Below are 25,701 nucleotides of genomic sequence, written 5' to 3'. Positions count from 1 at the left end.
TGTAAGAATGATGACTCGCAATTCACTTTAACCAGGACTGCTTTTGGTTCTCTCAGAGGCAGCCCTTCTCTAGCTTGCCTGTTAAAACAAAACATTCTCTTGGTGGCTCTGCATTTTGCTTTTACTCCCCCCCCCCAAAAAAAAAAAAAAAAGTTATTTACACAGCCTTTTTCAATTACATTTTAAATATTTGGGAAGGATTTATGGTAGGGAGGTCCTTATCTCTTTTCCAAAGTGTAAAGCCTCTGTCTTGTGAAATCTTGTAAAATTGGATTGCAGTAAGAATATTTCTCATCTGTAGAGATATGTTCCACCCAAATGACAAATTCTGACTATTCTTGTAGGTTTCAACATTTAAAAATCATGATTATTTTCTGACGCTGTCTTGGTATGTACATGTTTAATAATATATTGAGTGTTTTATTTTCTTATATATGAGACATTTTATTAACTTGGAGGTAGAATTTGCTTCCTTTACTCTCCCAGATTATTGGAATTGAGAATTCTCAGATGAGGGAACTCTATGTGCTAATCTAGGTTGATACTTTCTCTATAATTTATGGAACAGGAAAATTATATGATTTGCCATGGGTCACAAAGCTAACAAGTGTCAGGGGTGGAATTTGAATCCAGACCTTCCTGACCAGTGGACGATAAGTTAGTCCTTCTCTTCCTCTATTTCTTTCCTCCCCCAAATCATAAAACTGACCATCACAACAGCTCTACCCTAATTTTTTTTTTTTTTTAAATAAAGATGAAATCCCTGTGGCTAGATAATGAAATGATGATGAATCTCTCTCTGCTGGAAAAAAAAATGATACAAAGAGCTTCATTAGTTTATGGCTCATCAGACATCAAACATACGGTTTGTTTTTCATTTAGTGTAACAGATAACTCCAAACCGCTTGGCGTTGGTGACATCTCAATCCCATCTGACTCGACGATTGAGTTTAAGCCAGGATTTTGATAGTCTCCGAGTTCTGAATTCTGTAGTAGTGCTTCCCTGTTAATATGGACTTATTAGCCACTTGCCACTTAGTTTATCAGCCAGTGGTTAAATCCAGTTCTATCAGTGGAGTAAATGCCTGCACATTATCACTCGGCAGCAGGCTGCCAGCAGAGACAGCCTTGTCCCCATCATTAACGAGCACAATGTATGCAGAACACCAGAGGGGAATTAAAGCCACAAAAAATACCTCAGGGTGGCATTTTTAATATGAGAATTTAATTTGTAATTTCACAGATTAAGAATTTTGGCTGCATTAATCCTTTTATCAGCTCACAGCAGGTTATTTGCAGAAGCATAACCATAAGGCGATATTCATTGGCAGAAACACGTCTTTGCATAGCGTTAAACATCAGGAGCGGTGGAACCTTTTGAAGGGGGGAGAATAAAGATGAAAAATCATTATATTTTTAAAGCAAGATTCTGCTAAAGGCCTCCGGTAACAATTTCGAGTTACAGAAATGCTATTTCTGTGTCTAGTAGATAATCATTATGGAGCATAAATCCAGTGGCAAAAAAAAAAAAAAAAGGCACAATTCCAGTACCGAATACTACTATCACTTCCATTGGAACAACCTGGCCTTACTTGTAAACATGTCTACAAAACAAAGGATTCCCAGACTTTGGAGTCTTGGAGAAGTACTCCCTTTATGGGAAATATGACTAGACTCTGTTGTCTAGGTCTAGGTTTTCCCCCCTGAGGTTTTTCTCACAAACTTCCCCAGTGACAATTTGAGCATATGTAGAGCCATGTGAATGAAAATGGACAGTTGAGTGGGCAGTAGTAACAAGACTGGTTCCCTCTCCTAAGGAATTTTTTTTTTTTTTTTTAAGGAGGCCTTCATGGTGAGGAACCTTGCAGAATCAATAAAACAGTTGCCTTAAGGACTAAAGTCTTGCTTTGGATGCATACACCAGAGTAGACCTAAGGTTTTCAAAGATGACTTGTAACACTTTCTGGAAAAATAACTGAGGTGAAAAGACTTCTGTAAAGTTGAAAGACATGTTATTTAGAAAGGAAGGAAGGAAGATCAAGAAAGAAAGGAAGGAGGAAGAAAGAGAGAAAAATAAAGAAAGGGAGGGAGAAAGAAAGGAAAAGAAAGAAAAAATTAGAAAAAAGGAAGGAAGAGAGGGAGGGAGAAAAGGAAAGGAAATAAGGAAAAAGTTAGAAAAAAGGAAGGAAGAAAGAAAAAGAAAAAAAGAAAAAAATTGAGATAACTTATGGAAGAACATAGTTCTACTCACAATTCCTTTTTCTCCTTCACAACCCAAATTTTGTACTATAAGAATATAATGCTTTGATTGGTCATTAGCTAAGTCTCCCTTAGTCACTTTGACATTGGCTTGAAAAAAAGAAATACCTGTTGCTCAATATTCTTCTCTACAAAAGGACACACAAAAATTTTAACATTGCTCCTTATTGTTCTACTTCTTTAAACTCTCTCAGACCCATTTGCATAGAACCCATATGTGTAAATAATTTATAACCCACCTTCAAATGAAGCAAGACAAGAAATGTTTCAGTTTGCACAAGAATAATAAATGGTGAAGACTGCGTGTATCCTAGTAGAAACTGGTTAATCCTTGTGGCTCTTGTTCCATATACCTTGTCATTCGCCCTCCATCCTAAAACCCCAACAGCCTTGCTCCACTTCTTCACAAAGATTTAATTGCTGAGAAGTAAAGGGAGGGCTGGGCATAGAAGGAATTCATTACTTTCACCAAATACACTAAGGGCATTCTCTAGTGTATACTATCAAGTTTCATAAATAATTAAAGCTGAACTACCCTTGTCAAAGTAAATGAACAAAGTACACTTTATAGTGCTGAGGCCTTGATTTTATATATTCATTTGCTAATTCACAAAATGTTCATCTATGAAAGATGAGTCCCATGTTTGGAATAGCTAGCAGGAATTCCACACTTGGAAGCATCTTGTGATATGGATATTTCTTTTTAAAAAACTGACCCATTGTTTAAAAAAAAGGAAAGAAAAAAAAGCATTTATATAAAAGGAAATTGAGAACCACCTGTTGCCAACATTCTTCACAAGAAGGAAGGAAGGAAGGAAGGAAAAAGTGTTGAGAAAGAGGAAGGACTAAAACTAAATCTTAGATTGTATGTCTTCTAGTCCAATAGTTTGGGGGGGGGGGATTGTTTTTTTGGTTTTTTTTAAACTATAGTATAATGACTCTCTGGTCTCTGTTGTCTAAATAGTTCCGCAGCAGATGTTAGATAAAGAAAGGAATGAAGTGAAGTCATTTAGCTAGTCAATAGAGTTTCCTGAGCACCAATAATGTTCCTATTCTTAAGGCATGTATCATGAGGAATCTTTTAGATGGAGCCATGATCTCATCATCTATGTGCAAATCTCCTTTGTGGATATATATCCTATGACACACACAAAATTTCATCCTGTGGAATTCTTCCCACAAGATTTCCCTGGAGATCTTAACCAGTGGGCTTCAGCCCTTCCTTGAGCTTTTTAAAGCCTCTTCAGTCCCAAGTAAGGTTCTGTCTCTGTTATCAGAGGGGGCGTGGTCCTAGACTCAGGAAAACCTGGGTGGGGATCCCACCTCTGACACTGACTGACTATGTAACCTCCGGTAGGACATTTCATCTCTCTAGGCTTTAGTGTTCTCATCTGTAGAATGGAGAAGATCCCTACCTCCCAAGGGTTGTGAGACTCAAATGAAGATGCCATTTAAAAAGTGCCCAACAAATTTAAAATGCTCCAGTAATGTCGGTTATTTTGAGTTGTTCCTACTTCCTCACCATCCCCTTACTACTTGACCAGCTTACTTCCCTTATTACTTTCTAGTGATAATCACTTATATAAATTTTTGTGTGCAGACCATAAGAGATGAAGCTACAGTGAATCTATCCATTAACCAGAAGTAATCCATTATCCTTGGGTCATCTTGAGTAGATTTATCTCAATCCATTCATTACCCCTGGATCATTTTCAGTGGATCCATCTTTTGCCCATGGGTCATCTTCAATGGATCTAGCCAGTTCTCATGGGTCATCTTTAGAGTTAACCCATTTATTAACAGGTCACCATCACTGGATCCATCTGTTACCCATGGAAGATCTTTAATGAATCCATTATCTGTGAGTCATTTTCAACTAGGTTCCTTAGACACCTTAGGGAATATGAAAGCAGTTTTTGCCACATCAACCTCTCTACCTTCCCAGAAATTATGATTTTTTTTGCAGCGACCAAAGTTGATTTCAGTGAACTAATTCGATAATATGTATGTGTGTGTGTGTGTGTATATGTATATATATATATATGTATATATATATATATATATATATCAATATTGATATAGTATAAAATAGTAAAGTAGTCTATAAGGTATTTTTTCCTTCCTTTCTTTTCTCTCTTTAAAAAAAAAAAACAAAAACATAGTTTCGGGAATCTTTATCCTTGGCATTTCTCTGTCACATCTTCCAGTATTTGCCAAAAAACAGAAAAGTAATTAGATTTGATTAGGGGGAAAACAAGGATAATGTAGAAATGCAGAGGCTACTAACATCCTCCTATCTAAAAGAAGAATAAAAAGCAAGAAGACAAAGCTAATTTAGATGATAATAATAATGCCTTATTTTTGGATAGTGTTTTGTGCTTTTAAAAGCATATTTATGCTCATTATCTCACTTGATCCTCCCCATAGCCCTAGGAGTACAGTTGTTAGTGGTTTAAGGCCTGTGCTTGTGGATCAAGAATGGATGGTTTTAATTGGGACAAGCTTCTCAATGTAAGAGGTTTATTGAGTTGAGGTTGCCTGACTAGTTAGTATTACCTAGCTGGAGATTTAGAAATTAAAAGGGAGATTCTTCTGGTCCATAAGAAATCCAGTTATAGCAAGGTATATGATGGGGTTTTAGGGGTTTAGGAAAGAAAGGATCAGATTGTAACATCATATCTGGTAAAAGAGACTTTGAAGACATTACAAGTTTGTCTTCTATCCAGAAGGCAATGGAGGGTCATAATTGATGGATATTGATTGTGTAGAACTTTGTGGAGCAATTAGACATTTGGAAATTCTCAAAAAGGAGATTTCCCTCCAGATGACATAACTATTGCCTGGACAAGACAAAAAGCCACAGAAAGCGTTGAATAATGTTAAATGGAGTCATTTTTCACTGTTCCTGCCAGACTGGACAACTCTCTTGCTCCCTAAACTCACCCAGTCTTTTCCCTCCAGCACTTCTCTCATCCTATGCCCTGAATGTTGTTCTTCCCTCCCCTCTGTCTGGTGAATTCTCAGCTAGCTTTTAAAGCCTGGCTCAAACGCCGCCTCTTCCATGAAGTCTACTCACTGTCCCCCACCAGCATTTTATAGAGAGTGTCTTGGACATCATAAAATCCAAAATAGGTTATATCTGTCCCGAATACTCGTGCCATTATCGTTACCATGCTTGGGCCAAACCCCCTGCTACTGTCTTAGCTACACATAATGATTTCCCAGTGTTTAACACAGCTCTCCCCACACAGAAGGTGCTGAAGAAGTGTTTACTTACTGAAATGAATTACCTCCATATTATATTGAGATAGCACTTTTGCAACAGTTGGCCATCCTGGCGAAGGAGACGTTAAGCATTTGATGATTCAACAAATATTTGTTAAGGATATACTACTTTTGGTGGCATTGAGATGGACTGTGGAGATGCCATGATGAATAATGCCCTCAACAAGCTTATCCTCTATATAAGTTACTCAGCTATGAGATAAAATGTGTTCAGGAGAAGACAAGGAAACTGGAAAAGAGGAGAATCCCATTTCCTTCTAGAGCCAGGAAGCATCAGAGAGCTTTTTGTAAAAGAAGTGGAAGCAGAGCTGGGCTTTGACATGTCAGATATTATTCTATATTTTAGGACAAGGTTTGGGAGTCCAACATATATAGAAATCGTGACAGTTTCCCTTTCTCTGCATCTTTGTATTCATAAACTTGGAGTTAATTTGAAACTCAACTATCAGCATATTATCTTGTTTGATCATTTCAGCCTTGTGCGACTCTTAATGTCCCCATTTGGGGTTTTCTTGGTACAGATTTTGGTTTGCCATTCCCTTCTTCAGCTTATCTCATAAACAAGGAATTAAAGCCAACAGAGCTAAATGACTTGCCCAGAGTCACACTGGATTTGAAATCAGGGAGATGAGTCTTCTTGACTCTGGACCCAGTGCTCTGTCACATCAACGTCTAATGGTTGAGTTTTTCCCCCTCAGGTAAATAGAGCACATAATTTAGCAAAAGATCATGCTCAAGACTTCTGGGCAGCCAAGATTCCTTCCTCATTTCCCAGCTTATTATTTTCTTTTCAAAAGGGAACAGTTTACTACAGAATTTCAGTTATTTAACCAACAAGCCTTTTTAAAGTGATTACAATGTGCTGAAGCAATGTGATAAAGTGCTGAGCATCCTAAAACAAAAAGGAATATCCTTGCCTCAAGGAACTAACATTTTAGCAGGGGACACAAGATATGTGTGTGTGTGCGCGTGTGTATGTGTGATAGGTCCAGAAGATGAATACACGGTAATATTGTGAGTGAGGGCACTAGGAGCTGGAGAATAATAGCATTTTTAAGTTTTGGATTGCACTTTACAAATGTTATCACATTTTAGCCTTATAACACTGGAACATTATTGTTATATTATTATACCCATCATTATATTATATTATATATTATCATACCCATTTTGCAAAAGAGAAAATTGAGACAGAGTGAGGTTAAGAGCCTTGCCCAGAGAAAGTGTCTGTGGCAGTATTTGAACTTAGATCTTCCTAATTCCCAAGTCCATTATTCATTCCAATGTACCATTTGACTGCTAGAAAAAACCTAGAAATGCTACATATGAGAGATGGTCCTGGAGCTGTTAGAGATGAAATTTAGGAGGAAGAACATTCCTAAGCTGTATCTGTGATCTCATCAGTGCTGGTACCACTTAACCATGTTTGCCTCAGTTTTCCCAGCTGTCAAATGAGCTGGAGAAGGAAATGGAAACCCCTCCAGTATCTTTGCCAGGGAAACCCCAAAGAGTTGCGTACAATGCAAACAACTAAACCACAAAATGTCTTTATCTTGTGTAATTCTTCATTGTTGATTTATAGTAATAAAAGCAGAAGGAAATATGCTAATACATGATATCTAAAATTTCCATTTATCCACAGTGTCTTCTGTTTTTACTGTCCCAAATGTAAGATTACAACCAGAAGTTGGAGAAAGTATGCGGGCCTTTGGAAAAAACAATAGTTATGGCAAAAGTCTGTCAAATAGCAAGCACTGAAGAACACATGGTTGCCGAAAGGGGATGCAGGTAAGATGGCACAGATTTACAGATTTCTTTTAGAGCAGCATTTTCAGAAAAGTTTAAGCAACAAGCTTCCCCTCTCCCCTCCTGTGAAGAGAATATTTCAGATTCTTTTCTGTAAGTTTTTTTTTTTTTTTCTTCTAAAGATATCATGGAAGCATCACATTTTCAAAGCCATCGAACTGGCCATGGACACCACTAAGAAGTCATGTTGGCTCTCTCTGTGTCCTCCCTGTTGCCACATGACTTTTGGGGTTGAGTCTTTTAAAACTTCAGAGGCCACTAAACGGTGCCCGTGGACTTGATTTGCATATTAACCTCTTTTTTTTATGCTCTCAATTGTCTGATTTTGGCCCCTTACTCTTTTCTCTCTCATTCTTTTGCTCCTCTAAAAAATGGATTGATTTTTGTCAGATCCAGGATGTGCCAGAGCTAGCTAGTACCAGCTTGGAGCTATTCATTAAATTTTCAGTGTGAACATTTACACATTAGAAATTTTACACATTAGCACTTGATAATGTTACAAATCAGAATTTGAGTTATTTTGTTGATTGTCTTGACTTAAGAAAATGATAGAGAAAGTGTTGATAAGACAGGGTAAACTTAAAAATGGTTTATCCTTTTAGAGAATCAGTTGTTAAACATTTATTAGCACACCTCTGGTCAGAGCCTGGATAAAAGTGTGGTAAAATGCTGGGTACCAATAGAAGGCTCCACGAGAAACCATTTGGATCAAGGTTGAACATGAAACCATTTATTTTTATTAGGTTGGGATGATGTTGACTGAAGAGCCATGGTTAGCATCTGCTGTCACTCTCCTGCACTGCAGAAGTATCACATCAGTAGGAAATTAATATATCTAGAGATGGGCATTTGAGCGAGCCATATATGACACCCAGGGAAGGCGAGAGCGGAATAGGAAAGATGATTAGTGAGATGTCAGAGGGGAATAAAGATTGGATTTGGTATTAAAAGACATGGACTTTGGGCCTGCTTCTGACAAGGTTTAAGACTACTTTGTTTGTCCTCTTGGACAAGGTCATGATTAGATATGTCAGAACCAGTTTGTCTCTGTCTCTTGTTATGGGGTGAATAATGGTGGAGTAGATGGACTCTTTATTGGTTATCTGTTGAGATATATAGATACATAGATGTCTAAGACATGCATAGTATATTTATGTGTGTGTATATATATATTTATGTGTAGAATATAATATGTATGTGTATGTATACATATATGTACATATGTGTGTATTTATTTTCCTATATTCCCTATTTATTTGTTTCAAAAAGTCTTAGTGCAGTTTAAAACTTTAATCTTTTAAATTAACAAAAAATGTAAGTCACATCATACCAGTGTAAATTAACAAATTCTTCCTCCAGTTGGTCAAATAAGCTAACCTTGTTGTACACACACATACAGACACACAGACACACACACACACACACACCCACTCACCCCCACTGATGATACACTTTACCTGCCTTCTCCAACCCATGAAATTGGCTATTAGAAATACATTTATATTACGAGCTCTGACTTTATAAAACCTCGGATTTCAGGGTCACTTCTTGGGTATGTAGTTGTTGGGTTTGAGTGTGAGGAAGGGATCCTATTCTAATCACATTGATTAATCTGTAAAGTTGATTTTCAGGCCCATTACTCATCCTGTGCCTCAGGGCATGACTTCATTGGCATTTCAGGAGCATAGCCCACTATCAGAATTGCTTGAACGGTTACCATGGTGAACAAGTCTGCCAGTTTTGCTTTAGTCAGTATTGATCATGTGGCTGATTAGTCAATACTGTGACCCATTTGGCTCACGGAGTCAGGAGCCTGAGCTTTCTCTTTTGTACACTGAGCAAGGAAATTCTTCCCTCTCAGGACCATGGTGATGATTTATGACTGATCCTGAGATGAAAGATGCCAAGATGAAAGGTAATTTTTAAATGCTGGCTAGAATTACTATGGAACTGGCCCCTCTTTGGTAAGGAACCATAGCCAGACATAGAAAATCCTGAAATGTCTCCAGTTGGGATTCTTTGCATACTGCAGGGGATGGAGGTTGAGGGGTGGGGAAACAAACTTCAGAATGCTGAACTTCACCTGCTCTATTTTAGGGCAAAGGAACTTTGAACTCATATTTTAGTTGGTCAAACCAAGTCAGGACTGCGTTTCAGACCAAAGGTATTGGAATTCAAAGAGCAATGGCATACATGAGGATAACCATATGCCTTTAAACTATTGAACAGCCATTGCCACAATGAGACTCCCAGCTTTATAAATTTCTTAGTTCAGGAGAACAGAATCCTTCTATAATGTGCTTGTTTTGTATTATTCCTACAACACAGCTGTACACAAACATAGCCAAACAACCCTGGATTTCAGTTCAGGGATGCTTTCTCATCATCAGGTTTTTTAATTAGGCCAGGAGTAATATGAGAATAGCCAATCAGGTCTTTCAAGTGATCTATGACAGATCTAATGAAGCCCAATGCCAAAAATATTACCAATATGGCAGCTAAAGGTATTCACTGAAAAGGAATTTTTAAAGGCGGCTTGGAACTCCCATCATTCTAAGAAAGGATTTTCTCTGCAATCTTATTCATTCAATTAAAAAAAAATGAGAGAGAGAGAAAGAGTGTGTGTGTGTGTGTGTGTGTGTGTGTGTGTGTGTGTGTGTGTGTGTGTGTAGAGTATATCTGTGTTTACCTTAATGGTTTTTGTTTCATTATTATATATCATGAATTAAAAATACATATTTTATTATATTACTAAATTTATGTTTGTTATTTTATTATGAAATTTTATTTTTGTTTTATTATTAAGTGCTGGCATAAGCTTATGTCTCCACTGTGAATATGATTCCTCTAGAACTATTTGCTATGAAGGTCAGATAAATGGTGCCATAGTGCTGGACATGGGGTCCAGAAGAATTATCCTCCTGAGTTCAAATCCAGTCTCATACATTTACTAGCTATGTGACTCTGAGCAAGTCACTTAACCCTGTTTAATTCAGTTTTGTCATTAGTAAAGTGAGCTGGAAAGGAAAATGACAAACCTTTCCATTACCTCTGCCATGAAAACCTCAAATGGGGTTTGAAGAGTTGGACATGACTGCAAAATGACTCATTAGCCCAGATATCTACCTTACCTGTTTTGTCTCTTGCCTCTTAATTTTTACATCTTTTTTTTTTCTTTTTCTATCTTTATCATTTTTTCTCGCTCAGTTCCTTCTTTATTCAGAAATACCATTGAGGCACATTGATCATTGTTGGGGGCAGTGTGTGTATTTCAAGCTGCCTCTTAGAGGAGGGATGCTGTGGTCCAGGGATGTTCCCGTCAGTCAGTGGACTCCTCATTTTCATTCCATGCCTGTGTAGAGGTTTTGGGCCTGTCTGTGCAAAGACTGGTTAATCACTCTGGAAAGCCAGATAATACCGACCACGTATTGGTCTCACTTCTACCAACATCTGAAGATAAATAATACAAAAGTTATAATGTAGAAGGTTTGTCCAAAAGGAGATTCATGGGAGAAAAAATAATACTGTAGCTCTGAGACCCTGATTTTTTGGTGTTGATTTAACTAAGTGTCTATAAACAGGCAGCAATATCTTAAACTTCCCAAGTGTCTGTTCTGGGTAAAGCAACAGCACTGGGAGCTTGGATGGGGGTGGGGATTCAGATATGACAAGGCTTTAAGCTAGTACTTTAATAACCCAGCTTTGGGGACTTAAATGAAAATAACTGTGAAGAAGCATTCATTGTATGACTGCAGCCATTGTAAAGATGGAAGACTAAGTGGGGAGGATGATGTGTTTCCAGCCCTAATTTCCCTCCCATATCTCAGTACCAAATTATTTCTATACATGTATGTTGAGGGTCACTTTAATTATTTAGCTAATCATGCTGGATTTGCATAAATTGGCTTTAGTGAAAAGGCTAATAAGATGCATTTTGCTTTGCAGCTGAAAGCAATTTAGGTTTTAGAATCTAGTAACAACCAAAAATGAGTGACTTAAAATTATAAGAGTCTGTACTTAAAATGGGGTGAGTGCCACTGGATCATTAAAATTTGTTTTTGTTTTTTGGTTTGGGTTTTGGGTTTGTTTTCTGTTTTTTTTTTTTTTTTTAAACATTTTTTTGTCCTCATTCAGAAATGTTACTTGATGGTTTTATGGCTTTTTCCCACTTATGTTTATTCAGCATCAAAGGGTGAGACCACCAGAAAGAGAAAGCTCTAAATGATATGCACATGGAAGTTTCTCTAAAGAAAGGACAAAAAAGTTGGGCTACATTGTCGTTTGCATACTTATTCTCATCAGTGATATATACACATATTCTTGTTGTTGTTGTTGTTCAATCATATCCAGCTCTTTGTGACCCCATTTGGGATTTTCTTGGCAAAGATACTGAAGTAGTTTGACATTTCCTTCTCCAGCTTCTTTCACAGATGAGAAAACTGAGGCAAACAGGGTTAAATGAACTTGTCCAGAGTCACACAGTTAGTTAGTATCTGATGCGGCTTTGAATTCACAAATGTGAATCTTTCTGACTCCAGACCCAAGACTATCCTTTGCACGCTCTTACTGCTCCATACACACATACATACATATATACATACATAACTCCCCTATACACACATAGATGTATGTGTTGAGATATATGTAAGCATATATATTATTTATATTTATACCCACACATATTCACAAGCAAATCCCACACTTACCCCCAGAACTAGTTTAATTTTCCAATCATAAGAGAAAGGAATAGGGCTATGTATTGTCTAGATCCTTCATTAGACGAATATGATCAATAAAAATGTCCTTTTGTCTTCAGTTTTGACTTAGAACATCAGGTGATAAAATAATACATATAGATTGAATCAAACCTATCAAACTGATGGAAATCACAAAACTATTACATTATCTGGAAAATGAAATGATTTTCTTCAGATTAGACTGTAGGCTCATATTTCTGTAGCACTTTACAGTTTACAAAATATTTTCCTAACAAAAAAGAAGCATGAGTCCCATTTTGTAGATTGGCTAAATGAGTAAAGAATGGGTAAATGATTTGACCAATGCTACATAACTCATCAGTGTCAGAACTCCAATACTTGACTTTGGAGTTCTTATTCTAAATCACAGTAATTTCCAGTACATGACTCAGTCTTTTTGTCCACATAGCCAAGGTTGAACCTTCAGAGGCCCTTCTTCGATCTTTTTATACTATTATCATTGATAATATGCTTTATTCACAAGCATGCATGGCTCATTTTATTATTGTGAATTTAGGGAAGGATATCTAATTAGACATTCAGCATTGTGCCTAGCACATAGTAGATGCTTAATAAATGCTCATTCTTTTTCCCTTTCTGCAAAAAAAAAAAAAAAAAAAAAAAAAAAAAAAAAAAAAAAACTTTATCACAAACCTGGAAGAAACTTAGTTAAAAAAAAAAAAACAAAAACATTTTACATTACCTTACTCAATATTTTTTTTTACTTTACTCAAATATTTTCCCTAAAATAGAGGACAATCTTTGCAGTGATATCTTCTTGGCTCAAAGAGCATTTTTCCAACTGGACCCAATTCTTTGCTGCTTTTTCATATGTTCTCATGGTAGAGTTTAGGAATGGAAGACCTCAAGTGGATCCTTTTAAAATTGAAAGTTTTAGGGTTTTGATTAGGGTGTGTGTGTGTGTGTGTGTGTGTGTGTGTGTGTGTGTGTGTGTGGCCTTTTCCTCCTTATATAAAAGAGCTCCAAAGCATGTACCATACTGCTGAACCATGGAAAACAAGATGACCAGAGGATTCAAAAGGAAGCTGAAAGGGAGGAGGGAATATCTGTCTTGGACAAGTCAAATCCACCTGATCCTGATAGAAATTGAGTTCTGCCAAAACAAAGGTGGCCAGACTGTACAACAGGGTGAGCCTGGGGAATGGCCACATCATTCTATTTCCATATTTGCGAACCTTGAGGAATTTCTTTATCTCCTCATAACTTTGTCACTTTTCTTCTGCTTTATGACCCTTCTCCTTACTAAGACTAACCCCTCTACATGCACAAGTGATCCATTCCATCCTGGTTTTTTCTGACAGATGATGGTCAACATCATCCTCCTTTTCTCAGTTATCTTCAGTGGAAGTATCTGAGGACAAAAGGGAATGTATGTGAGAAATGTTAAAAAGGTATAATCAACAGATTTTGGCAACAGATAAAGCAAGTAAGAGGGAATGAATTGAGAACGACACTTAAGTTGTCTAGGTGTCTTACTTGGAATACAGTGGTACCCTCCATGGTAATAGAAGAGTTTGGAAGGAAAGAGGGATTAAGAGCAAAATTAATGAGTTCTGTTTTGGATATGTTGAGTTTAACATAGGATTTGAGATTTCTAATAGATTTGGAACTGAGAAAATAGAAGTCTCTCTTGAGACCAGGAGAAGAGATAGGAATAGAATTTGTCAATTTGAATTTCATTAGCTTAATTGAATCCATGAAAACTGATGAGATAGCTAAGTCAAATAGTACAGAAAAAGAGAAGAGAGTTCAGGACAGAGTCCCTAGACTCTTACATTTATTGGGCATGACTTAAATGAAGCTTCAACAAAGGAGGGTGAAAAAAAGAGGGGGTAGGCAGGGGCAAAGAGAAAGAGAACAATATCATGGATCCTAGAGAGAAGAAGATATCAAGAAGAACAGGGAGATTAAAAGTGTCAAAGGCTACAGAGAAGTCAAGAAGAATGAGGATTGGGGAGAAAAACCCAAAGACATTATAATTGACCTTTAGATTTCATTCTGCCTGCAGAGTTAAAATTAGAGGATAGAGAAAATGTGTTTATGCTTTCACTGAAGTAAAAGTAAAAATGAGTAGTAATCATGATTTCAGACAAAGCAACAACAAAAATAAACCTGATTAAAAGCAATACACAGGGAAACTACATTTTTCTGAAGGTATCTTAGAAAAAGAATATCTATGCTAAATAAATATGCGCAAAATAGCATAGCATCTATATACCTGATTGAAATTACAGAGAGAAATGGACACCAAACCTATAATAGTAAGGGACCTTAATTTACCCTCCTCAGATTTATATAAATCTAACCTTAACAAATAAATAAAAAAGTAAAGGACCTGAATAACATTCTAGAAAAATTAATTATGATTCACATATAGAGATTATTGAATGAAATAAAGGAATATACAGTACATGGCACATATACAAAAGTTAACCAAATATTAGGACATAAAAATTTATATGCAGTTAAGAGCCAACAAAAGAAGTACAAAATACTCACCAAGGAAATGGTCTCACCTCCAGATAAAGAACTGATGAACTCAAGATTAAAGCATTTTTCCCTTTATTTTACTTTTTCTTGTTTTTCCCCCTTTGGTCTATTTCTTCTTTCACAACTGTGACTAATATGGAAACATGTTTACATGATAGCACATGCATAATCTATATCAAATTGTCTACTATTTTAGGAAGAAAAGAGGAGAGGGAGGAAAAAAATTGCAACTCAGAATCTTATAAAAATGAATGCTAAAAATTATTTTGACATGTAATTGGGAAAAATAAAATACTTTTTTCAAAATCATCAAAATCAACAGTTTCATCGAAGAAAATGAAAACAGTGAGACAACAAGTTAAAATTTGGGGGCTATAGTTAATCTAATCCTTACGGGAAAATTATACCTTTAAACACTTTCATCATTAAAAGAGAAAAAGAACAGATAAATTAAATCACCATATAACTAAAAGAAAAACAATCCCCTCAAATCAACTGAACACAAAAATAGAAATCCTGAAAGTCATAGAGAAGTGGTTAAAAATGAAAACCATTGGATTAAGAAATAAAACCAGAAGTAGGTTTTTGTTTTCTTTTGTTTAAGAAAACAATAAAGTAAGGAAAAGCATTAGTTAACTTGGAATATAAAAAAATTAGCAATATCAAAAAATGAAAAAGATTAATAACCAATGAAGATAGAATAAAAGACATTATTAGGAACTATTTTTCCTAGTTAACTACCCATAAAAGCAATAATATAAATGAAATGAATTGAATGTTTATAAAAAATATAAAGTCATCAAATTAATACATCTAAAGAAAGCTGAGAAAACCAAAACTTAGGGGGGAGAAATTAACAGACCATATTCCAAAGGGGAGAAAACTAGGACTAGATGGATTCATAAGTAAATTTTATCAATGACATAAGGAAACATTAATTCCAATAATATATAATATATTAGAAACAATAGGAAAAGATTGGGTGGAGGAAGAGGATCTTTCTCTCTGACAATTATTGGTTCAATACCTAAACCAGGGATAGTTAAAACAGAAAAAGAAAACAAAAGACTAATATCCCTAATAAATATATACGTGAAATTTTAAATACAATATTGACAAAGAGACTATAATAACACAGCACAAAGATTATATACTCTGACCAGTTTGAATTTATGCCAAGAATACAGAGCTGTTTTGGTATTAGGAAAATGTCGAAACATATTTGATTATATAGCAATAAGAATCCTATAATTATATTAATAAATACATAAAACCTTTTGACAAGATACATCATCATTTCTGTTAAAAAAAAAACACTAGAAAACATTGAAATCAATAGATAATCCTTAATACGATAAGTAGTATCTATGTAAAACCAAGAATCAAATTATTTGTAGATAAACTGGACACTTTTCCAGTATGAAGATAAAGCAAGCTACCCTATTATCATCATTACCAATCAATATATAGTGTTAGAAATTCTAGTTATACCAATGACAAGAAAAAGAAATTGAGGAAATATGCATAGGTAAAGTCTAAGTAAAACAATAATTTTTTACATGATAATATTGGTTTATTAAAAGAAGCCTAGAAGAATAAATTTTAAAAACTAATAAAAATTTTTAAATTTCATCAAAGTTGCAGAATATAAAATAAACCCACATAATGAATAATTATAAGAAAACTGTCAATCCAACAGAAAAAGGTTAAAAAAAAAAAAGAAAATTTTCATTTAAAGTAACTATAGAAATGCCAACACACACATGAACCAACCTCAAAACACTCCAATAGATTTAAATAATTGGAGCAATATCCATTGCTCATATGGAGGCCAAACCAATAAAAATTATAATACTGTATATATTAATGTACTTATTTGATGCTATACCAGTTAAACTACCAAAAATAACTTCATATAGTACTAGAGAAAACAATTCATCTTGGTTAAACAAAAGCCAAGAATCTCAGGAAATTAATGTGAGGAGGGGGGTTTAGGAGTACCAGATTTCATTTCATACTACAAAATAGTAATTATCAAAAAACAGTTTGGTGTTGGTTAATAAACATAAAGGCTTATAGGGAGAAAAAGATTAGATAAAGAATATAAAGAAACAAATGAGTACAATAATATATATGGTATTTTTTGATGTGTAGAATTTGATGAAACAAGGACTCACTATTTGACAGAAACTGCTGGGAAAACTAGAAGGTAATCTCATAGGAATTATGTCTAGATCAGTCTTTTTACTATATACCAAGATATACTTAAAATAAGTACAGAAATTAGATATGAAGGATGATTTCATAAATAAATTAGAGGAATAAGGAAGGAATTACCTATGATATCTGTATATAGGGAAAGAATTAATGACTAAATAAAAAATAGAAAACATCACAGAAGGCAGAATGGACAATTTCAATCCCCTCCTCCCAAAAATGCACAAATAAAACTAGTGAAACTAAAATTAGAAGAAAAAGTAGCTAAAGTGATTCAAATATATAAAAATAAGAGCTATTCCTCTATTAGCAAATGGTCAAAGAATGTGAATAGACTGTTTTCAGAAGAACAGATATAAGCTATAAATAGCCATATGAAAAAATGTTCTAGATCACTAATAATTAAAGAAATGCAAATTAAAACAATTCTGAGATTCTCCCTCACATGAATCAGATTAGCAAAGTTGGCCAAAAAAATGGAAAATGATATACTAGAAAGACTGGAAAAAAACAGGCTACATTAATGCACTGTTGGTAGAGCTCTAGACATGGAACTAAATTTGGAACTATTCATACCCTTTGACCACATGATAAAACTACTAGGACCATTCTTAAAAGAGATCAGAAAAAGAGAAAACAGACATATATGGACAATAACATTTTAGCAACTTTTTTTTGTATGTGTGTTGTGGTAAAGAATTAGAAACTCAGACCACCAATCAGGGAATAGTTGATCAACTTATGATTTCTGAATGTGATGGAATACTATGATTCTATAAGAAGTGATAAAGGGGATAATTTTTGAGGATACTTGTATGAACTGATGTAAAGTGAAGTGAGCAAAACCAGGAGGACAACTTATTCAATAACAAAAATGTTGTAAAGATAATCAACTCGGAAAGACTTAGGAACCCTGACTAATTTGATGACCAACCAGGATTCCAGAGAACTCAAGATGAAACATGTTGTAAACCTCCTCAAAGAGAAGTGATGGACTCAGCGTATCGACTTGAACTTTTTTTTTTTAAACTTGGTCAGTATGGGGATTTTTTTTTCTTTACATACAAGTTTATAACAGTAGTTTTGTTTTTCATATTTTTTTCAATGGTGTATGGAAAAGAAAAGGGAGATCATTGTATAGAAAAAAATTCTATATTTGGGATTCTAGTCAAAGGTCCTTCCTTCACTGATATTTTCACAGTACTAATCAATTAATGCTAACTGACCTATATCACAATAGAATACATAAAGAAAACATTCATTTAGCACTTTTACTGTACTTAAAAATAGTAATTTACCTTTAAATAGCCCCTTAGAGTTTGCAAAATGCATTACAACAACTCTGAAATAGGAAGATTATTCCCATTTAATAGATGAGGAAACTAGGGGTAGGAAAAGTGAAAATTTGAATCCAAAGCTTTCTGATAGCAAATCCAGTCTTTCTACTTCAAGTAGAATATTCACACTGTAAATACCTGATTCAGAAGAAGACAGAATGTTGTTCAGCTTTCCCTTTGTTCTTTTGCCCTGTGAAAGAACTAGAAATTCTGTGTCTGTCTGTCAGTCTCTCTGAGTATCTATGTCTTGTCTTTCTGTCTGTTCCCCCCCCACTCCCCACTTCTCACTTTTTCTGTCTCTGTTTTTCCTCTTCGTGTGTATATATACATATTGTAAATATACACATATATATTTGTGTGTATATATATACATATTTGTGTGCATATATACATATTGGTGTGTACATATATACACACACTGAACCACACAATGCACATTCAATAAACCAGTTGTTTTATCTTCCTAGGGAGCAGGATGAAATGATTGCAGAATATAGAATTTCATGTCTTTTGCTTTTGTTTTCTCAGTCTTTGAATTGGAAGACTGAAATAGCTAAAAGAAACAGGCAACTGAATAAAATCAGCTTTGGGCAATTCCAATACTAATTTTAATCAGTTCGTGAAAATTTGAGATTTTACTGTGATATTTTTTGGTGTTTTCAAGTCAGATGAGCTTTAAAATTGGGGGGTAAGTGGCGGGGCAGGAAATAGCCCTGAAATTTGTGTCTTCTGACATGTTTTTAACAACCCCTTTTTGAAACTATTTAATTTTCATCACCCAATGAAGTTCTCCCAAATGTGGTTTGGTGCTGTAGATAATAGGAAAGAAACTTATTGGTGATTGGCTAAATTATGAAGTTATCAGTAAATGTGTAAAAGAGTGCCTCTCGGTGCACATGCTCAGTAAGCACATTCCCTTTTCCCTTTTCATTTAATGTTCATTCTTAGAAATTTGGGATAGAGAAGAAGGAATCTGCCATGCCCTAAGTGCCCTGTATTGTATTATTAATACCAGACTAGCAGTCGATTCCCACTCGACTGTCTTTGTGGTGTGCTGATGCTCTAAGAAGTAGCTGAGCTTAAAAGGAGGCTCTTTTTGTTGATGTGGGCTGATAGTCTGGGATGGCATTTGAATGCACAGAGGATAATGTCTAATGGAAGTGTCTACAAGTCCAGGCAAAGGCAATGCTAAACTGTGTCCATTATTCTGTGGAGACTCCCTATTCCTTTCAGGGATATTTTGGTGTATGTTGGGGCTTTGTCTCCTGAGGCAGGGGGAGTAAAATCAGTGAAGGGAAAAATCTGAGATCCCCAGACATCAAGGTTTCCATGCCCTGTGCCAAAAAATTGCAATAACCTAGAAAGAGAGACAGACAGAGAAAAAGAGAGAGGGGGAAGGAAGAGAGGAAAGAAGGGAGTGGGAGAGAGGCAGATGGAAAGGGAGAAACAGAGAGAGAAAAGAGAGAGGGGGAAAGGGAGAGAGAAGAAGAGAGATATAGAAGGGGAGAGGGAGAGAAAAGGGAGAGGGGAGAGAGAAAAACACAGAGATAGAGACAAGGGGAGGGGAGGGAGAGAAAGAGAGAAGGGGAAGGGAGAAAGAAGGGGAGAGAAAGAAAGAGAGAGAAAAGGATGGAGAGAAACAGAAAGAGGGATAGAGAAACAGAGAGGGGGAAAGGGAGAGAGAGGGGGAGAGAAATAGAGGGGAAGAGAGGGAAAGGGAGAGAAAAGAAGGTAAAGGGAGAGAGACAGAAACAGAGAAATAGAGGGGGGAGAGAGGGAGGGGAGAAAGAGGGAGAGAAAAGAAGAGGGGGAAGAAGTGGGGGGAGAAAGAGAGAGAGAGGGAGGGAGAGAAGGGAGAGAGAAAGAGGGGGGGGAAGGGAGGGAGAGAGCTCTAGGGCGAAAATCTAATGAAAATTCTTATTCTAATCCATGGTGGTTGTGCCAAAAAAACATTTTGGCTAAATGGGGACAGATACATTTAGCAAAATGCTTGCAATGCAATGAATTCTTTCTCTGGGCAAATTTTTTTAAAGCATTACCTCAGTGGTATAAAATTATTTGCACTGACTCATTTTGGAGTTTAGGGTCATTGATATTTCTACCAAAATAGGAGAATTTTCAACCCTCCACCATACTCCTTCCCCTCTAAAAATATAGGGAATCAGAGAAGGACTTCAGTTATTTGGTCTTTCAGTTCTGTGCAAGGGGGTCATAACTTTCACTGAAAATATTTGTAAGATTTTTTTTAAAAAGAACTAAAAATATTTGTAAGGTTATTATTTTTTTTTTTTTAAGAATGAAGGATGTGAAATCATTTTAAATCCACACTTCCGGCACCAAATGACACCAAAACACAACAAGGTCTTCTGAGAATGAAACCTTATGTTGCCTTCTGCACTTTGGTTGGTTTGTTTCAAATTATCACCATTCTTTTAATAGGGTTTGTGTTATGTGCCCTTGGATTTTTAATTGCTCTGGATTATCATTTTCAATGCAATTAGTATAATGCCATCAATTACACGTAATAATTACTGTAAATGGGGCTATTGGCCTAATTACTATAAATGTGAGGAAAGATGTGTGATTATAATGTCCAATTACACCATGTACAGTATTTATTTTATATTATTACATATAATGGTACAATGATAACCCATAATTATATTGTATAATTCTTTCAAAAACATATCTGCCCCATGTTAAGATATCTCTAGTGTTCTTGCACCGCCAAATTCAGCATCTTCAGGGTCTTCCTTCTTAAGTAATCAGTTTTCAAAATGGGCTAGGTACCCACTAAGCTTTGTTGGAATGGATTTTTTGCATGATAGAGAAACACTCTTCAGCATAAAAATCAATTATACTTTAATGTGTTTAGCATGTATTGGTCAGCCTGCCATGGGGGGGGAGGGGAAAAATTAGAACAAAAGGTTTGGCAATTGTCAGTGTTGTAAAATGACCCATGCATATATCAGGTAAATAAAACTATTTTTAAAAGAATAAAAATCAAATTTTACTCTCCCCCCCTTTAATAATTGAAAATGGCCCTATTTTCTGCCATCACCTACAGCTAGAGAGAATCCTGTTCAACTTTGTAGTCTAGAAAACCCTCCCCCACGCCTGCCTGTTTATGTACTGCACATCGATGTATAAATAAACACACTGGAATGATGACTACATTTAAAATATGCTCAAAAAAAAAAAAAAAAAAAAGAAGAAGAAGAAGAAGAAGAATTCTTGTCTTCACTGTGGAAAACATTATAACCATCCCTAGTTGCAAATGTGCACTTAACGAGCTTACAGCCCGTAATTAATTCCGGGCAGGATGCTGTTTGACAGGAGTGGAATTAGGAGAATCGGGTATTGATAGTGGCAGGAGAAATAAATATATTTTCTCAGGATATGGCGAGCGTGGCTTTGGGTTCCTTAGAAACTGGCACATCTCAGAGGTGTTGCTCTCAAAATGATCTCAGGCTGGAAAGAAATCAGTAATTACCGAGCCAGGCATTCCGTTCTGTCCTAATTTTCCCACCAGTTTTTGTATGTTTCAGCTGCCTGGGAGAGTTAAAGTATTCTCATTAGGTAGCAGCCTCGGCAGCCGGCTCGCCCACTCCCTCGCTCTCTCGCTAGCTTATCCTCGCCTTGCCTTTTTTTCCCCCTGCCTTGGGAGTGACTGTGAAGATCATTTGGCGGGATGATTGGCAGGTTGGAGGATTCGATCAGATGAGTTCCTCTTAGTGCAGGTCACAGAGGCTAGTTAGCAGGAGCTGTCGAAAAATGCCAGCAGCATCCGAAATGGGAAATGTCATGACTTCGAGGCAGGGGGTGCCACCTGGAACAGAGAGCCCCCAGCTCATTAGCAAGTTACAGGATGCAAGCTTAACTGGAGGGAGCAGAGAAGGAAAGATAATACCCAATAGGGAAAATTATTGTGAAGTGGAATTGATTTCATGTATAATTTGTTTATCACTAGAGGGGACAAATGCTGTCCTCCTGACATGTGTGGAGGAGTGTGGACTGTGAATGAAGCGACTTAGCATAATCTCCAGGTTGAGCTCCGGATTTCAAGAATGCAAACTTCTTTCTTCTTAACTGTGGAAATGATCAGGTCATGTTGTATTAATTAAAGCTGACATTCTCTCAAATGGCGTAGATGGGCAATCGGAGCGTTTCGGCCGGGCTGGGCTCCTTTCAGAAAGGGAGGCTGGGCGGGGGGAGGGGGTTTGGGGTAGTGCCGGCTGCTGCTGCTGCTGTGCTTCTCCCCCCCCCCCCCCCCCCTGCTGCTGTAAATGGAAGCCTGTTTCAGTTGCATACTGAATTAGAGCGGAGTTCATGTTTTTCTTTAATGGTTAGCTAGATGGAATCAAATCAGACTATGGTTTCTGACTCATCCTGTTAATTTCACTTTCAGAAGACTATTGGCTCTTTGGGGAAATTGACACAATCATATACGTGGAAATTGACACTCACAATCATATACATGGAAATTGACACTCACAATCATATATATGGAAATTGACACTCACAATCATGTACGTGGAGGCTCATAAAGAGATGGACAAGACCCTCCCTATCTTGTAGGGGCTTAATGTTGGTTTTAATGAATTGATTTCTATATATAGGGAAATGGCTCTTGGATATAGTTCATGGAATTTTTCCATATTTATGATCGCTGATTAAAATTTGATTTGTGTCTTAAGTCAGACAGCTTAGCATTATTCACTGCCTAGAAGTCAGTTGTGCTTATGCAAAACTAAAGGCTTCCCTAATCGTTTGCTTTTCATGCTGTATGTAAACACATAAGAATGTTAGTTAATAAATTAATAAATGTGATTGGCAGATCTAAATCAATATATTAGCATAATTCACAATGATTAAACAAAGGGATATTGCAATTCATGTACGTTTATTAAAATTGGTGATTAAAACTAGCCTTCAGATGCTATTTGAGGTTTAATTAAATCAAGCTTAAGTGCAGTTAGGCCTTGTCCCACATATTTTTCATGTGAAAATGTATTTTCTTTTTGTGAGAAACTTTTATGATCTCATATATCTTTCACATATCTTAGATCTTTTTTTTTTTTTGTTATTGTAAGTAACAAATGCCACAGCCCTGAGTGTCTCTGGTTGAACACTGAAGTCTGTTTACTTTGCATTCAGATTTTGGTTAGGACAGAGATTTTTCAGAATCCCTCTGCCTTGAGCTTCTTTTTGCTCTTACATATTGAGACGTTTTACAAGGCAGTTATGAAATAACTAGGGTTGTTTTATCAACCAACCACAGACTCTTGGATTTCCCTTTGCCTGTCTAATGTGAATAAGCATCTTTTAAAATCTTCTAGTCAAAACAGTGCTGGAAAATGCATTCTGTCCTGTGCTCAGAGTTTAAAAAAAAAAAAAAAAAGCATAGCATTAAGCTGCTGTACATAGTCATCAAGATACTGTATTAGCTTTGTCAAAGGGAAGATTTTTAACTAGGCGTATGAATTAGAAACTTCCTCATTTTAACAAATCACAAACACACACACACACATTCTATAGCTTGTTGATTTAAACATTTTCTTTGGGGAAATTCTATTTAAAGCAGCTCATAAAAATCTACAGTTTTATTATAGCATAGAGAACCAAATTATTGCATAACTGTTTAAATGCTGAAGAGGAAAGCTTTTTAGGAAATACATAAATCAATTATTTTGAGGGAAATTATTCTGATTTTCAGTTCTATAAGATTTAGAATAGAATTTCATGTATGTATATATATATATATATATATATATATATATATATATATATATATATATATATATATATATATATATATATATATATATATATATATATATATATATATATATATATATATATATATATATATATATATATATATCTGATGTTTGCATGTATATAAATTTCCAATTAACCTATAAGTGAATTTTCTACTTTGTGTATTATCTGCAAATGTTAAGGACTTCCACCCATCCCCTGCACAGCCAGCTCTCAAGAGGGCTAAGCTAAGAGAGAGATCTAGCCAGGCAGAAATGGATGGAAGATTTTGTGATTTGTGTCTGGAGATTTCTCATTGAATGCATTCACATTCATATTCTCTCTCTTTTTCTCATTTTTCTTTCTTTTTTCCTTCCTTCCCTCCCTCTCTGTTTCTCTTTACTTCTCTTCTCCACCCCCATCTCTCTTCCTCTCTCTTTCTCTCCCTTCTTCCTCTTTTCTTCTTCATGTTCTTCTTCTTCTTCTTCATGTTCTTCTTCTTCTTCTTCATGTTCTTCTTCATATTCTTCTTCTTCTTCTTCATGTTCTTCTTCATGTTCTTCTTCATGTTCTTCTTCTTCATGTTCTTCTTCTTCTTCTTCTTCTTCTTCTTCTTCTTCTTCTTCTTCTTCTTCTTCTTCTTCTTCTTCTTCTTCTTCTTCTTCTTCTTCTTCTTCTTCTTTTTCCTCCTCTTCCTCCTCTTCCTTCTCCTCCTCCTTGTCTTCCTTTTTTCTCTCTGTCTCTCTCTGTGTGTGTCTCTCTCTTCAATCCTGTCCCCTTCCCTTCCTCCTTTTTTCTGTTCTGAATCTTTAATTCTTTCTTCATTCCTGTTCCCTCTCTTTGAATTCCAAAGCCAATTATGTAACAAATGACTTTGTGATTACCCAGTATTTTGGATGATTCAAACTCTTCTTCTGGCTATTAGCATGACATTTTCATTTAAAAACATATCCTATTGGCTAACAATTTTACCTGAATCTATGGACTGTTTTTTCCTTTCCAAATAAGATTTATATTATGCAAGGAAAAACATTTCAAAACCCATCTATCTCTCTACCTGTGTTCCATTTTATTACTATTCTATTAATTACATTGATGATATTTTGTTTCATTTTCCTTTGGAAGAAATGGCTGCACAAAAACAAGCATTTTTTACTCTATTATTATGCTAATTCTATCTGTGTAATCTATTATCTCAACATTCATGGTATGTAAAAAGGTTCCCTTTTATGTGTTCACAAGAGGTGCCATCTGAAATCCATGTCTTTTATTGAGTTTCTTAATGTTGACAGGCCAATATTTTTAAAAAGAATTTTCTCTATGTTTCCTTTCTTCCTTTTCCTTAACTTGTTGACTTTTCTTTTGGGGGGAGGATAGGGATGGGATGGACCTATGTATCTGGTTTTCTAATATGGAAAGAATATCCCATGTATCATCTTATTCTATTGGCAGCATAAAGAATTTTGCTGAAATTAAGAAGTATATTGGGATAACAGAAAGGACTCAGCATCTTAATATCAGAAGTCCTGGTTCTAACTTGTGGGAATTTGAGTTAGTGACAATTAAATACAATAGTTGAAAATAATAACAGTATAATAGCCACTATTTATGTAGCTCTTTAAGGCTTGTGAATTACTTATATAAGTTACTTCATTTCATCCTCACTATAACCCTCTGAAGGAGGTGTTAGTATTCCTATTTTGGAGATGAGAAAACTGGGCCATTCAGCTCATAAGTGCCAGAATCAGGAATCTAACCTAGGTCTTCCT

At 35.7% G+C, this 25,701-nt stretch overlaps 1 protein-coding gene across 10 annotated transcripts in view; it reads left to right on the top strand.

Moving 5' to 3' along the window:
• CDK14 (cyclin dependent kinase 14) overlaps positions 1-25,701 on the top strand; it is a 772,185-nt gene that overhangs the window by 659,287 nt on the left and 87,197 nt on the right. For all 10 annotated transcript variants that reach the window (XM_074266573.1, XM_074266570.1, XM_074266566.1 and 7 more), the window contains one exon: positions 7,187-7,332. In XM_074266573.1, coding sequence (XP_074122674.1) covers positions 7,187-7,302 — 116 coding nt within the window. In that variant the 3' untranslated portion in view covers positions 7,303-7,332. The remainder of the gene's footprint in view (positions 1-7,186; positions 7,333-25,701) is intronic.

The sequence above is a fragment of the Sminthopsis crassicaudata genome, chromosome 5, assembly GCF_048593235.1.
Source record: "Sminthopsis crassicaudata isolate SCR6 chromosome 5, ASM4859323v1, whole genome shotgun sequence".
Taxonomy (NCBI): Eukaryota; Metazoa; Chordata; class Mammalia; order Dasyuromorphia; family Dasyuridae; genus Sminthopsis; species Sminthopsis crassicaudata.
Note: the sequence above shows the minus strand (reverse complement) of the source record. Positions and strands in the feature narration are given on the sequence as shown.